The following is a 16131-nucleotide window of genomic DNA, read 5'->3' as shown; positions in this document are numbered from 1 at the left end:
AGAGCCTAAGCGTCCACTGATATATGAATGAATTAAAAAAAAAAAACTGTGTGTGTATACATACACACATAGAGGCATACACAAATATTGTTCAGTCACAAAAAGGAATGAAATCTTGGACTTCCTGGGCTACAGTAGATAAGAATTCACCTGCCAATGCAGGCGACACAGGTTTGAGCCCTGGTTCAGGAAGATTCCACGTGCTGTGGAGCAACTAGACCCGTGTACAACTACTGGACCTGTGCTCTAGAGCCCATGAGCTGCAACTATTGAACCCTTGAGCCACAACTACTGAAGCCTGCATGCCCTAGAGCCTGTGCTCCGCAGTAAGGGAAGCCACCACAATGAGAAGCCCATGCCCCTCAACTAGAGAGGAGACCCTGCTCTCCACAGCTAGAGAAAGCCCATGTGCAATGAAGACTCAGTGGAACCAAAAGTCAATTATAATAATTTTTTAAAAAATGAAATCTTGCCATTTGTGAAAACATGGATGGATTCATGGCATCATGCTACATGAAGTAAGTTAGAGAAAGAAAAATACCCTACAAGCTCTGTTAGATCTGAAATAATTAAACAAACAAGCAAACAGACAACTGACCAAGCTCACAGAGAGAAGACTGGTGATTGTGAAGAGTAGGGGTGGAGTAGGGGGTAGGGTGGTGGGTGGTACAAATGGGCAAAGTCTTAAAAAAATAAACAGAATAAACAAAAGAAAATTCATTTACACTATTATATATGAAATGCAGATTATAGCTATTATTAGCTAAATGAAGCCAAGTTTCTCTCATCTTGTGTTTAGCTAATATTCTTAGTGAGAAAAGTTAGCAATGTTATTTTGCATGAGTTTGAGGAGCTACTGCCCATTCCTTACACACCTTGCTTTGTACTTAAACGATACAAAGACAAACATCCTTAAGTACGTTATTGAGCATTTTATAAGACAAACAGCTTTAAGTACATAATTTAGCTTAGCTCTCTTACCCTGCTATACACAATATGAATATTCTATTTCCTAATTCATTTCATGCGGAGAAGGCAATGGCAACCTACTCCAGTACTCTTGCCTGGAAAATCCCAGGGACAGAGGAGCCTGGTAGGCTGCAGTCCAGGGGGGTCACTTAAGTGTCGGACATGACTGAGCGACTTCACTTTCACTTTTCACTTCCATGCATTGGAGAAGGAAATGGCAACTCACTCCAACTGAAGCGACTTAGCAGCAGCAGCAGAATGGATTTCATGTCAACTGTTTCCAAACTATTCAACAGTAAAATTCAACACAGTAATTTTTCTTAAAACACTATAATTAGGCTCTTCAAGACCTTCTCATTTTACAAATAAGGAAACCAAGATACAGACAGATTAAGTGATGTTTTTGCTTAAAAATCATACAGTAGTAGTCATACTTATGCCAGAACCCAGTACTCCTGCCATGAGGTTTTACCCACTCCATTCCACTGACCAAGATGCAACTACTGTTTAACCTAATATAATATTTTTTTTTTTTTAACTTAGAAAAAACATGGAGAAGCTCTGTTAGTTGGCAAAAACCAAAAATTGAGAATGTTTTTGCTATTCTATCCTGTAGGATATACCAACAGATGTAATAATGTTAATGACACACGTTACTACCATTACAGAGAAATTGAGAATATGCAAACGTTTTGGAGAGACCAAACACAGTGCAACTTAAAATCCAGAGAGATCACTTCTATTACAAAAAAAATATTTAGAAGAAATTTAATTGTATTATTTTCAGAATATATCCAAAGAGCAAATTTTATGGATCAGAAAGTTTAAGGCCATCTATTATTTATTAAGCAAAGACAAAGCTCTGCGTCCTTCTCAATCGTCACAACCTTCCTACACAGTATTTACTATAGGAATAAACTAAAATTTCTCTCTACATCTCATAGCTGGTAAAGTGTGAAGATAAATTTGTACCCAAGTCTGCCTGACTCTGACTCAAAGCCATGTTTTAGTATGGCTTTAATATATGTTTCCAAAATGGGTCTGTTATTCTTATTATATTTTCAAGTATTTTCAAAATGTATTTAGAAATGGGCCTGTGAATGTGGTTAACAGTTGGAGAACTGAGAGGAATTAAACTTCTGAATGCAGAGCACATTTAATTATCTCTTCCATCTATCAAGATACAATCTTTAAAGGGTTAGCTAGATATGGGTAATATTTGAAATGCATTTAATTCACGCCAAAAGTTATTTTTTAACATCATGTGTCTTATCTATTAAAAAGTTCAAATAGTCTTCATATAACCTGGTGTAAAAATTAAAAAAAGTCCATCAAAAGATAAATGGATAAAGAAGATATAGTATTCATCTACAAAAGAATATTACTCAGCCATAAAAAAGAATGAAATGTTGTCATTTGCAGTAACATGGATGGACTTGTGCATTATGCTAAATGAACTAAGTCAGACAGAGAAATACAAATACCATATGATACCACTTATATGTGGACTCTAAAAATACAGCAAACTAGTGAATAAAACAAGGAAGAAGCAGATTCACAGATAAAGAGAACAAACTAGCAGTTATCAGTGGAGAGAGCCAAGAGATAATATAGGACTAGGGGAATTAAAAAAGGCTACTATGGGATTATATGAAATCAGGTACATGAAACTTCTAAAAATTGTAAAGCACTGAAGAATTTAAAGAATCATTTGACTTAAAAAAAAACTAAAAAATTACCTTCAAAAAAAGAGAAGGATTGCTTAACTTCAAGAAAGGCTGTACCCTTAAGTTTTTTTTAAATTCATAAACAGATAAAAGCCAGAGAAGACACAAAACTATTTCCCTGCAGGTACCTCTAAATAAAGTTGTTTTATGAACTTAACAATGATGCAAACAGAACCAAAGATATTCACTGAAAAAAAAAGCTTAATGAATGTATTTTATCACTAACCTGTCTAGTTAATTTCATTCCCTTAACTATGACCAACATTTTTCTACTTCTAAAGTCCTTCTTAGCTCCATGGGCTTCTGAAGACGTCTGTTTCCTGAGACTAAAATACACACACATATTTATTTTTTAAATTATTTCAGTTTACTTCTAATTTGATGTATTCCAAACATAAATCGATTTATGTTATGTGCACAAGAAGAAAAAAATGTGTATAAGAAAATGAAGATATATAGAGTCGGGAAGAAAAATGAATGAAAAGCTACATCATGCAAAAGCAAGTTACTACTGAAAGAACATTCTTGGCAGAATCCTAGGCTACATTATTGTACCAAACACACGAAATTCCTGAGTATTCCGACATCTGAGAGCAAATATCCATTTAACATCAAGTTTTAAAGTGTGCGGCTTATTTCATAATCCAACTATATATAACAGCAACAATATCATTACTATCACTGCTTATATTTCTCAAGTCACAGAAACCAGACATTAGTGGCAGCATGATTTAACAACAGATCCTTCCTGTTTCTTCATATAGCCTTTACTTTTTACTTTTTCTGCTTCTAACTGGATATACACTCATATTCTTCAAATCAGCTGATTTTCTCTAGGTAAAAAGTATCTCAGTTCATTTCAGTTGCTCAGTCGGTGTCCGATTCTTCGTGACCCCACGGACTGCAGCATGCCAGGCTTCCCTGTCCATCACCAACTCCCAAAGCCTACTCAAACGTCCATCGAGTCAGTGATGCCATCCAACCATCTAATCTGTTGTCCCCTTCTCCTCCCGCCTTCAGTCTTTCCCAGCATCAGGGTCTTTTCCAATCAATATTGGAAGAGTCAATTCTTTGCATCAGGTGGCCAAAGTATTGGAGTTTCAGCTTCAGCATCAGTCCTTCCAATGAATATTCAGGACTGATTTCCTTTAGGATGGACTGGTTGAACTCCGTGCATTCCAAGAGACTCTCAGAGTCTTCTCCAATACCACAGTTCAAAAGCATCAATTCTTCGGTGCTCAGCTTTCTTTAGAGTCCAACTCTCACATCCATACATGACTACTGGAAAAACCATAACTTGGACTAGACGGACCTTTGTTGGTAAAGTAATATCTCTGTTTTTTAATATGCTGTATAGGTTGGTCATAGCTTTTCTTCCAAGAAGCAACAGTCTTTTAATTTCATGGCTGCAGTCACCATCTGTAGTGATTTTGGAGCCCCAAAAAATAGTCTCTCACTGTTTCCATTGTTTCCCCATCTATTTGCCATGAAGTGATGGGGCTGGATGCCATGATCCTAGTTTTCTGAATGCTGAGTTTTAAGCCAACTTTCTCACTCTCCTCTTTCACTTTCATCAAGAGGCTCTTTAGTTCTTCACTTTCTACCATAAGGGTGGTGGTGTCATCTGTGTATCTGACGTTACTGATATTTCTCCCGGCAATCTTGATTCCAGCTTGTGCTTCATCGAGCCTGGCATTTCACATGATGTACTCTGCATGTAAGTTAAATAATCAGGGTGACAATATACAGTCTTGACATACTCCTTTACCTATTTGGAACCAGTCTGTTGTTCCATGTCCAGTTCTCACTGTTGCTTCTTGACCTGTATACAGATTTCTCATATCTAAAGAATATCTAACACAATGTTAGATATTATTTGCACGCATGCATGCTCTGTCACTCCAGTCATGTCCAACTCTTTGCAATGTTATTAACTGTAGCCCGCCAGGCCTCTCTGTCCATGGGATTCTCAGGCAAGAATACTGGAGTGGGTTGCCATGCCCTCCTCCAGGGGATCTTCCTGATTCAGGGATCGAACCCACATCTCCTGCCTCTCCTACACTGCAGGCAGATTCTTTACCCACTGAGTCATCTGGGAAGCCCCAGACATTTTCATATAGTTTTAAGAAATAAGTCCTATCAAGTATTTTCATAAATACATACATATTTATTAATCAGTTAACAAAAATGAACCTCTCACTTTTTCCAAAATAAAAGTTTAAGTTCTCAAGAAGAGGAGGAAAAAAAAAGCAAAAATTGTCTGGGTCGTGAACATCTCTGGTTCTTTTTCTCTGCCACAATATCACAATATCAGTGTTATTATATCAGAATTCTCCATTAATTTACATTCTCTTGCTTTTAAAAGATCAAAATCTACGGATAATTCAATCTTCTTAATAGTTTAACAATCTTGACCAAAACAACTTGTTCAAGCTGATCTGTCATCTACGTGGGCTAAGTATTTTTAGAAAAATTAAATCCCACACAAGTTTACAGCTTCTGATAATTCCTACTTATTCTCATTTAATGTGGAAAATTCTAGTGCTCTTATCTTTATTTATGAATTCACCCTTGTCTATCACCAATAAAATATAACAATCTTTGATGTGTATATGTTATATAAAAATTAAACGGAAGTTCTTTGTCTAAGGAGAAAGGGGTCAAAGGGAACTGTTATCTTTTAGATAAGAATGTATGTACACTGGTAGCCATAAGCCATGGGTCTTAAAAGGGCTAACAAGAGGCTATATGGATCTGACTTTCTATATATCTCTATTTTAACATGCCAAAATCTATTTCAGTAAATACTGCACAGTAAAAAGCTATCCATAAAAAATATATGTATATACACATAAATATTGATTGTACAAGTCTGACATGGAACACAGCCCTACCACTTTAATCATACCTGCTTTTCTTTTGAAAAAGGTATACAGCAAAATTTCAGTACCTCTAAAAAAATTGTTAGAAAACTAATCCATACTATCTCATTGTTTTCACCCTGATGTATCCTCTTTCCAGAATAAAAACATGATCTAGATAGGGTATCTAACATATTAGGTATTATAAAAATACCACTAAAAATGTAAGGTTTCCAATAGGTAAACAACAAGGAAAATTTTAACACACTGATCACTGAACACAGGGCATGTATTAACCAAACCATTTTTAAAAATATATTAATTACATTAAACACTCATGGAAAAATCAGCAGCTTAAAGGTTTTTTTCAATAACTATTCCCAAAGATTTATGGACTTCTTAGCTCACCCTAATCAAAGTATCATTTTACTGTGATCAAATAAGTTAAATCAATGCCTATTTATACAAGATAAACTTTGTCAGCTTCCTTACTAGCTGAATGAAAATTCACTTAACACAAATGATGAGATTAGTATTTGTATCATTAATCATGCAATTAAAAAGCCACATTTCAACATGGGCACATGTTCACAAACATTTACGTTCCTCTTGCTTTTTATTCTTAGTGAAGGCAAGGAACTTCCCAGTTTAGTTTGATGGGAATTTCTCTCATTTACCTTTGTCATATCTATTGATATAGTATTAGTCTAAGACAGGTGACACATGAATTACCAAAATCGTGTACATTTATCAGATCTGAAAGAGACACGTGCACCCCAATGTTCATCGCAGCACTGTTTATAATAGCCAGGACATGGAAGCAACCCAGATGCCCATCAGCAGATGAATGGATGAGGAAGCTGTGGTACATATACACCATGGAATATTACTCAGCCATTAAAAAGAATTCATTTGAATCAGTTCTAATGAGATGGGTGAAACTGGAGCCCATTATACAGAGCGAAGTAAGCCAGAAAGATAAAGACCATTACAGTATACTAACACATATATATGGACTTTAGAAAGATGGTAATGATAACCCTACATGCAAAACAGAAAAAGAGACTCAGATGTATAGAACGGACTTTTGGACTCTGTGGGAGAAGGCGAGGGTGGGATGTTTCGAAAGAACAGCATCAAAATATGTGTATTATCTAGGGTGAAACAGATCACCAGCCCAGGTTGGGTGCATGAGACAAGTGCTCGGGCCTGGTGCACTGGGAAGACCCAGAGGGAGCGGGTAGAGAGGGAGGTAGGAGGGGGGATCGGGATGGGGAATACATGTAAATCCATGGCTAATTCATTTCAATGTATAACAAAAACTACTGTAATGATGTAATTAGCCTCCAACTAATAAAAATAAATTAAAAAAAAAAATAAATTAAAAAAAAAAAAAATCGTGTACATTTAAAAACCTGTCAAACTGCTCCTTCCTCATCTCAGCAATTATCTGCTACTCAGCAACTTTCCCTGCCATCACACATTCTGAAACACTTACTGCCAAGTACCAAGTCTAAGCCACAGTCAAAAAGTTAGAACTGAAGAAGCATTTGACCAAAATCTAAAACCCCTGAATCTTGACCTCAATTGTCTTTACCCTGTTCACCGCTCTGTCCCCATCTGAGGTCTGTGGGAAGGATATTAACAGAAGACAAGACCAGGTACCCACATCCTGTTAATATAAGGTATTTGTTACAAACTTCAAATTGTCCTGTAAACTAAGCTGGTCCATGCAGAAGGTTCACCGACCTTAAGACTGGGGATCACCTGGATATCCTTTGTTGTCTGTCCTCTTCTAAGCCTAGATGAATTACATTGTAACACAAAATAACATTTTTTACAGTAAATTAACATTTTCAGATGTGGGATTTTCTTTTACCAAGCAAAACACAACCTGTGGACCCTTTTAAAATTAGTTGTTCTTCCCCTTTATATTGGGAGTTTAGGAGAGGGAAAACATGACTGTACCCTCTGGAAATCTCTAAAAAGTCAACTAATAAAAATAAATAATAATCATTTAATAATAATGATAAAATAAACTAATCATAAAACCAAACAATAGTCCAGACTATCTAATATTCAGACTGAAAATGCTCATCATACAGCAGTCTTTCCAGTAATAATTCTCATGGGAAGTAATACTGATGTTCACATCTTCTAACCCAAAAAGTCAGTCATGATGTGTATCACCATTAACAGAGGTAGAAAACTACTATATAATTTCATACAGCAATTGAAGCAAATTAAGTTAAAAAATCTGCCTATGAAAAAGTTCAGTTCTGTGTTTTACTTTTACCTGAGAAGTTAGTAACTACTTCAAAAATTAAAATATCATAAAATTATTTCTGTGGATAAAAAGGAAGCATTTATCCTAGGGAAATCCCCGTTATTACTTCAAAGTTATTACTCAGTGTTTCCCAACTGACCAAGTTTTTAATGCCCATCTTTAGCACTTTAAGTTTCTAAATTAAGACAATAATATAAAGTAGGTTTCCAAAAAAAATAAAATAAAATATAAGAGGCAGATTTTTATAAGACAGTAACACTATGAACACTAGACATAGAACAGAGTCAGACAAAATGTCTATATAGAGAAAAGACATCCTTCTCCACCCAAAGCTTGGTTATGTACTATCCAAAACTCAGGCACACGAGAGATTCAAATAACATGGTTTACCACATTATCTGAACTTTAAATATGAACACTCACTAAAAAAGGCAAAAACATAGATGATCTCGATAGCAAACTATATCTACGTTATATAAAACATCAAAGAACAATTTTAATAGTTCCTAGGAGAGGATGTTTAAGGAAGACTTTCCTGAGAAACTCTGGTTCGCTCAGATCACTGCTACTATATCCATTATTTCCTTCACAAGGTATGCTACAGATTATCTTCTAATTATTATCAAACTGAGGGTACGATGAGAAAAAAAAGTTTGCAATACTGATGTTCGTCTCATATCCAGAATACACCCTTACAACTCAACAATATAAAGACAAACAACTCAACTTGGTGGCTCAGTGGTAAAAAGAATCCGCCTGCCAATGCAGGAGACTCATGTTTGATGCCTGGGCTGGGAAGATCCCCTGGAGCAGAAATTGACAACCCACTCCAGTATTCTTGCCTGGAGAGCAGCATGGCGCAGCATGGACATTCAGGCTATTTCCAATTTGGGGCTTGTTATTAGTTTGCCAGGTTTGCCATAATAAAATACCACAAGACTAGGTGGCTTAAACAACAGAAATTTATTATCTTATAGTTGTGGCGGTTTTCCCACAAAGATTATTACACTGTATTTTCACTTTGATTAAGTTCAAAGTGTTTTCTAAATTCTCTTTTGATTTCTTTGACCATGGGTTATTTAGAAGTATGTTATTTTGTTTTCAAAAATTAGCTTTTCTATAGACCTTTCTGTTGTTGATTTCCAACTTAATTCTACAGTAGTCAGAGAACATGTTGTATGATTTCAGCCCTTTAAATTTCCTGAGACTTGTTTTATGGCCCAGAGTATGATTAGTCTCAGTAAATGTTCCGTGTGCTCCTAAGAAGAAGGTATATTCTGAAGTTGGGGTGGATGGAGTCAAACAGTTTCATGGTGTTGCTGAAGTCTGCTAAATTTTTGCTTATTTTCTGTTTACTTAATTACTGAATCTACTTAATTATATGAAATTAGATAGTAGCAAGCTTCCCTGATGGCTAAAATGGTAAAGAATCTCCTGCAATGCAAGAGACCTGGGTTTGAACCCTGAGCTGGGAAGATCCTGAAGAGAGAGGAATGGCAAGCCACTTCAGTATTCTTGCCTGGAAAACTCCATGGACAGAGAAGCCTGGCGGGCTATAGTCCCTGTGATAGCAAAGAGCCAGACACAACTGAGCAACTAAACAAGGATCTGAACAGATATTTGTCCAAAAAAAATAACAAATGGCTAACAAGCACATGAAAAGACATTCAACATCAACTGTCATTAGAGAAACGCAAATCAAAACCACAAATGGATACCACTGCATACCTACCCACTAGGATGATTATAACCAAAAAGACAGACAGTAACAAATGTTGGCAAGATTATGGAGAAACTGAAATCATCCTATACTGCTGATGGGAATGTAAAATACTTCAGTTGCTTAAGAAAAGTCTGGCACTTCCTCAAAGTTACAACAGTTACATGTATGACCCAACAAGTTCACTCTGAAGTACATACTGAAAAAAAAGTGAAAACGAATGTCCACACAAATAATGTTGCTAACGTTCACAGCAGCTTATTCTTAAGAGGCAAAAAGTAGAAACAACTGTTTCACAACTGATGGATATACAAAATATAGTATGTCCATACAATGCAATAATATTTAACTGTAAAAAGCAAAGAAGTGCTGATATAAAAAAAAAAAGAAGTGCTGATATATGCTACAACACGGATGCATTCTGAAAACAAGAAGCCAGACACAAAAAGGCCACATATTATAATATTACATTTATGTGAATTGCCTAGAATAGGTAAATAGATTGCCAAGGACTGGGTCATAGTAGAAATGCGAAATGACTTCTAACTAGTTTAGAGTTTCAGTTTCTTTTTTTGGATATGAAAGTATTAAGACAATTAGTGATATGTGCACAACCTTCTCAAAAAACTAAAAACCACTGAACTGTATACATTGAGTGAATTTTCATAGTACATAAGCTATATCTCAATTTTAAAAAGAAAAAAATTAAATTCAGGGTATGGACCACTGGACTTGGGATACTTCTTGCAAACAAGAGACAGTCAATAAAGTTAGCAAATGGTTCACACTGGGATTATCCCAAAAGCAATGTGCAAGTGTAAGAAACATGAAAAAGATTTTTAAAAGTATTTGCAAATGAAGTAAAGATAATTTGGAGGGTAGTGACTAATAAGTCTTTAACTTGAAACTACAAAAAGTAACAGCTTTCTTTATTCACATCTACCCAATATCCAGATTCCATTCAGTAGAAGGGTGGACACAAAGGAAATAAGAATCAAAAGAGAAGTTCAGAAGCACACCAAAGCCTCTCTGCTGAGCTTTCTGAGCCAGTCTGCAAAGCAGAGGGGAAAAAAAATCTCATTATTTTATATATACCTTTATTTCCTACAGAAAATATTCTTTTACTGTTTCCAAATACCAAATACAACCTATAAAGGATGAAAATTTGCCAATACTAAGTGTACTTTAAGAATGAATATGCCACTGATTTTAGGGAAAGCCAAAAATGAATTTTGTGCAAAAGTACAGCTTCCAAATGAGTGAGCTTACTTAGAAGACACATTGCTGTGAATGACAATATTGTCTCTGCCAAGCTGAGTTAAAAAACAACTAATATTATTGTAGAGTTTTACAATGGAATCCTTAAATAAAGGAAACAATCTTCCCCTGAGCTAAGGAGAGAAGTGAGTTGCACACCCCAACTAGCCTAACAAAGAGACCACTTTTTAACCTGCACTAGAAAATCCAACAATTTATATCTGCAAACCTATAACCTATACACCCCCTACATGAAACACAGACTGAAGTTTAAACAGATAACTCATTCCAGTCCTTTTATATTTCTGCTTGTTTCACATGACAGGAACACCTTTTCCATTTTCATCAAAATGAAGCAAAAATCCACCACCTTCCTCATGAAGCCTTCCTTCATCATCCCAGGCAATTTTTTTCACTTCTAAATGCCCCCAGAACTTGCTTGCATCTATCCTATGGCACATTTTGCCTTGCCCTGAATACACTATATTTTGTCTAATGACTAAATAGTTCTTCAAGGTTAAGGCAACTTCCCCAACATCTTTGTTTTCTCACAGTGCCTGATATACAACACATACGCTTAATAAATTTTTAAATAAAGTTTGTACTCAACTTAACTGCCTTCTGCTCCTAAAAACAGTACTAGTACAAGCAGCGAAGCAATTAGGCAAATACTCAAAAGAGGCAAGTTCCCACAGACATTAAATACCTAATTTTCACTCTAGAAGAGATTCCATGCCATTCTGTGTAACTCCATAAGGCTAAAAAAAATGGCATTATTCAGATGCTTCCTATAACTGCTCCAGCTATAAGCATATTTGAGGGAATCAGAGCAATTTAAAATAACTCTGTTAAGTCAGAGACTCATCCAGCTATCCTTTTTCCAGCAAGCCAGAGCTAAGCTGAAATTATCACAACTTTGCCTAGATTGGGAAGAGTTTTTTGAGAATATACCAAGGATGAGGAGCAGCCAAACAATAAGTTACATCACATCACGCAGCAGAGAGAACCTCGATCTCCCCAGAATGGAAGCTCATTCTAGTCCCTGAGGACTCAATAATCAACTGGCTACCAAATATCCATCTTGATCATCATCACTGTCTGAACCTGCTAACTCCAATTCAACTAAAACTTAATAACAGAAACACCAACACCTCCACTTCCACCTCCACAGTCATGACCCTCACCTCTTTCCAAAAAAAGTGGGGGGAGGGTGAGTATTAAACTTTGGAAATGAGTGAGAATTCACTTGTAATCCAAAGACTGCTATAAATTAAATATCATCTAGAAACCAATGACCCTAAAGTATTAAGATAACCAGTCAAGAGAATCAAATAGAGGATTAACTGTTCAGAACCAATCCCATTAAAATAAAAGAGGAATTATTACATTTGCTAGTGACAGAGTTGCCTTTGGGATTGTATATAAATAAGGATCACTGCCACCTCTCTTACTCATAGAAAGTTAACACTACAATTTACATAGAACTGTTTTCTTAAAGAACAAAATTACATACAATAAAAAAGAAAATATGAGACCCAACTGATTTTAATTGGGATACTATCAACTATGTATTACTCCTCAGATTAAAATACTGATCTGCACTCTGGACTCTATAATCTCCTGAACTTTACTACCTTGAAAGTGGAGATTTAGAGTTAAAAAAATGCTTTTAAGGAAAACTGATAACCAGATTAAAATCCTCCCTCAAAAAATGAATCTAAAATTTGACATTCAACTCAGGTATTTACAGGATTTTATTAGGGAGAAAAATAAAAAATAAAAACACTTTGTCAAGCAGCAGTAACTCACCGTTAACACTAAGCAATGACTGATTTAAAGGGGGGGGGGCTGAAGCAAGAAGGAAGAACTCTAAGCAAACAATAAGATAAACAACCATCTAAACCAAAGCAACGGTAATTTAAGAAATCTTAGTGTTATAATTGTCAATTTCATAATCTTTTAAAAACTAAAAAGTCCTTCTGAAAAAAAAATTTTTAAAGTGAAAGAAATAAAAGAACTAAAAATTCTTCAAAATAATAACAGGATTCTGTATTAACTCACAATTCTGAAAACTCATTAATTTCATGTTTCTCAAAACCTCTACATGCCTTATAAGGTCTCTCATATGACAGTTACAAATAATACATAATTTTCAAAGTGCTAAAGCTGATGTTACATTTTAGGAAATGTAAGATAGACTTCAAAGAATAAAACCAGCAGAGACAGAGCAGAGTAAATGATAACTGATAACCAAAAGGCTGATTCCTGAAGAACAGAGCTTGGATTAGTAGTAGCGAAAATTTTAAATATAGCCACAACACAAATTACGCCAAAAAATGGATTTATACCTTTACTACTCACACAAGTATATGTTTTAAAATGTCACTTTTAACCTGTGGACAACCAAAGTGATACCAGATACCTTAGAGCATTGTTGCCTATATTAATTTTGATTACAGTCTAAATCCTAAACAAAATTCACATACATTTTCATAATGAAACGCCGTAGAAATGGAAAGGTTTATATTCTCTAACTAAAAGTTAGCTCATTTTTCACTTGTTTGAAGTTTCAGTTTTGTTTTTCAATCTGTTACAGAAAATACCCCTTGTGGGACGTTGTAAAGGGCATACCCTCCTGTCAAGCCAGAAAGCTCAAACACAAAGACATTGAGCTAACCAAGTGCTGTAATTCTTCCAAACTGAGCTTCTCCACACCCCCCTCCACCCTTCCCCCCAACAGATATGTCTATTAAATCAGTGTCTGTTCTCCCCCTCGCACAACAAAGAGAACTTCTCACCGCATGAAATTGCCGCTGAATGGACACCAGAAAGCAGGATTTGCATAATTCCTTCCAACGAAACCCTGTCGGGAAGGAGGGGATGAGGGGCCCAAGCGAACGGATAGAATCTCCTAGATTCTGTTGGGAAGACCAAGATTATTCCCCACGGAGGGGTGGGGGTTCGAATTCTGGGTCTCCCCGAGGACTGGGCGTGGGGGACGGAGAACGACGAGGCAGCATTTCCCCACACATCAGCAGCACCGAAGCAAAGATGGGGAAATAACAATGCTGGGGGACAGGAGAGTCAGACACTGGACGCACCGGGGCTAGGGGGCGGCGGGCGGAGCGGAGACACCACACGGGCCACTTACTTTTTGGAGGGGGGTTAAATATATGAGTTAAGCCCTTATGGTCCCGCCGGCCGCCGCACAGAGGGAAACGGGACCTTGGGAGAGAAAAACAGACAAAACACACAGTGTGAGAGGCGCTGCTCCGCGCCCGGCCCCTCCCGGGGCGGCCCCGTCCACGCTCCCTCTGCCCGCGGGGAAAAGCCACCCGGGGCGGCCCGAGGTCCGGGAGGCGGGCGGCGGACAAGGCGCTCGGCCAGGCGGCGGCTGTGGAAAATCTCCCAGGAGCGGACAAGACCACTGCTCCGGCTTCCCGGTCGCACCCGGTCCCACCCCCCTTCCACCCGCCGCGCACACACCGAACAGAAATACACACACACACCGACCCGAGCGTCGAGGATTAACTCCCCGGCCGCTGCCGCCGCCGCCGCCCGCAGAGGAAGTGCAGCCGCTGCCCCCCGCGGCCATGACACCCCACTTGGCTCGGTCAGGCGGACCCGGGGCCTGTGACAGCTCCGGTTCCCTCCGCCCCCATCTCCACCTCACGCCTCGCACACGCCCGAGCGCCGGGCGCCCGCCCGCCCGCCGCCCGTGCACGCGGGGACAGGGGCGCGCGCCGCTGCCGCGCGTGGGGGAGGGGCTGCGTGGGACGCGGAAGGCGCCGGCCAGAGCGGAGCAGGAGGCCGAGCCGCGGCCCAGCACGCCCACGGCTCCCGCGCTCGGCTTTGCGGGACCAGCGGCTGCGCCGCTCCCACTCCAGTGGCAGCGGCGCGGGGCGAGTCTCCACAATAAGCCGGCGGCGGCGCCGGGCCGCCGGGCTGGGAGGGAGGAAGGAAGGGAGAGAGAGGACAGGAGGGGCACGCGCTCCCGCCGGAGAGCCCGCCCCGCGAAGGGCGCGCGAAGGGGATGGGCCGGAGCGCGCGCTCGAGCCCGAGCCGGGAGAGCCCGCCCGGAGGTCGCGCGCGCCCGCACTCCGGGGGGTGGGGGAGGGGGACGCCCAAGCCAAAGAGGGCGGGCGGGCCGGAGCAGCAATTGCTCTGTCCCGGCTCCCTCCCTCCCTCCCTCCTCCGGGGCGGCCGGCAGCGGGGCGGCCCAAAGGCCGAAGGCTGCCGGGAGAGGGTCTCACCTACACAGTGAATGAGCTTGTGGCGCCACGAGTCCAGTTCTTGCCGAAAGCCGCGTCTCTCAACGGAGCATTGCTGCCGCCTACACACCCTCGCCATCTTCTGCCGCCCGCCCGGCCCTGCCTCCGCCGCGGCCCCGCGCACGCCCAGCCGCGTCGCCCGGGGCCGCGCACGCACCCGCGGCCCGGGCGTCGCGCCTCCCGCCGGGGGCGGTGCGGGGGCAGGGCCGGCCTCACCTCGCTGTGGCCCCGACGTGGACCCGGGGGCGGCTTGGGCGCGCGCCCTTCCCGCACACGGCGCCGCGCGACCGTCTTTGCGGTGCTTGCTTCTCTGCCGTCTGTAGCTTCCCACGTCCGGAGCTCGGCCCCACGAGCCTCGCGCCGTCCCCCAAGGCCACGGCTGTCCCTGCTTTTCCCTTCCCGGTGCTTTTTGTTTCTTAAGTCAACCCTGTTTATCATTTTCAACCTGCCTATCGCCCGACACCAACTGTTGCAAGTTCTGTGTAACTGCTTCTCTGAACTTCTAGGTCGAAACTGCTCCTCCGAGGAGCCTGTTTAAGAAGCTGTATTAAGAATAAATGCCCGGATGCCCGTGAAGGCACTGAGCCCTAAAGTTTCCAAAGGTGAGAAGCATGCATTTTATTAGGTTATTGAAAAGCAGCCGGCATTCGTAAACCCAGTAAAAACTTGGAATCAAACGTCTTAAATTTTGAAAACTATCAGAAAGGCCGATCACGGGCAAAATTCTAAAGTTGGTGTATTCAGAACCTCTCCTGTGTTGTATGGAAGGGATTTTTAAAAATCGTGCTAAAGTGAGACTATTTCGAAAGAAGACTTAACGATAAGTAGAGCAGAGTGTTGGGAAATGGCTTAATATTTCAGGAAAGGACTCGAAGAGAAATATTTTCGATGGCAAAGGGAATTTGCAGCTGAAAACCTGGAATAATTAAAACACCGTGTTCAGCGCACAACCTATTCCACTTAAACACGATGCTGATCTTAATTACTGGACTGTTACTTAGGAGAGAAAGAGAAAAAAGATGAAAAGGGAAAGAAAACT

At 39.9% G+C, this 16131-nt stretch overlaps 1 protein-coding gene across 7 annotated transcripts in view; it reads right to left on the bottom strand.

The window, feature by feature from the left end:
* Positions 1-15168, bottom strand: part of LCOR (ligand dependent nuclear receptor corepressor) — a 130309-nt gene extending 115141 nt beyond the window's left edge. For 2 of the 7 annotated variants that reach the window (XM_070469956.1, XM_070469964.1), the window contains exons 1-2: positions 14331-14623; positions 13973-14046 (exon numbers count right to left, since the gene is read on the bottom strand). In XM_070469956.1, coding sequence (XP_070326057.1) covers positions 13973-14046; positions 14331-14416 — 160 coding nt within the window. In that variant the 5' untranslated portion in view covers positions 14417-14623. Of the gene's footprint in view, positions 1-13619; positions 13685-13972; positions 14047-14330; positions 14624-15074 lie in introns of those variants that run through there. The other 5 variants (XM_070469959.1, XM_070469958.1, XM_070469960.1 and 2 more) reach the window with 5 other exon arrangements.
* Positions 15169-16131: the final 963 nt, after the last annotated feature.

This window comes from Odocoileus virginianus, chromosome 7 (assembly GCF_023699985.2).
Source record: "Odocoileus virginianus isolate 20LAN1187 ecotype Illinois chromosome 7, Ovbor_1.2, whole genome shotgun sequence".
Classification (NCBI taxonomy): Eukaryota; Metazoa; Chordata; class Mammalia; order Artiodactyla; family Cervidae; genus Odocoileus; species Odocoileus virginianus.
This window is presented reverse-complemented; position numbering and strand designations above follow the sequence as displayed.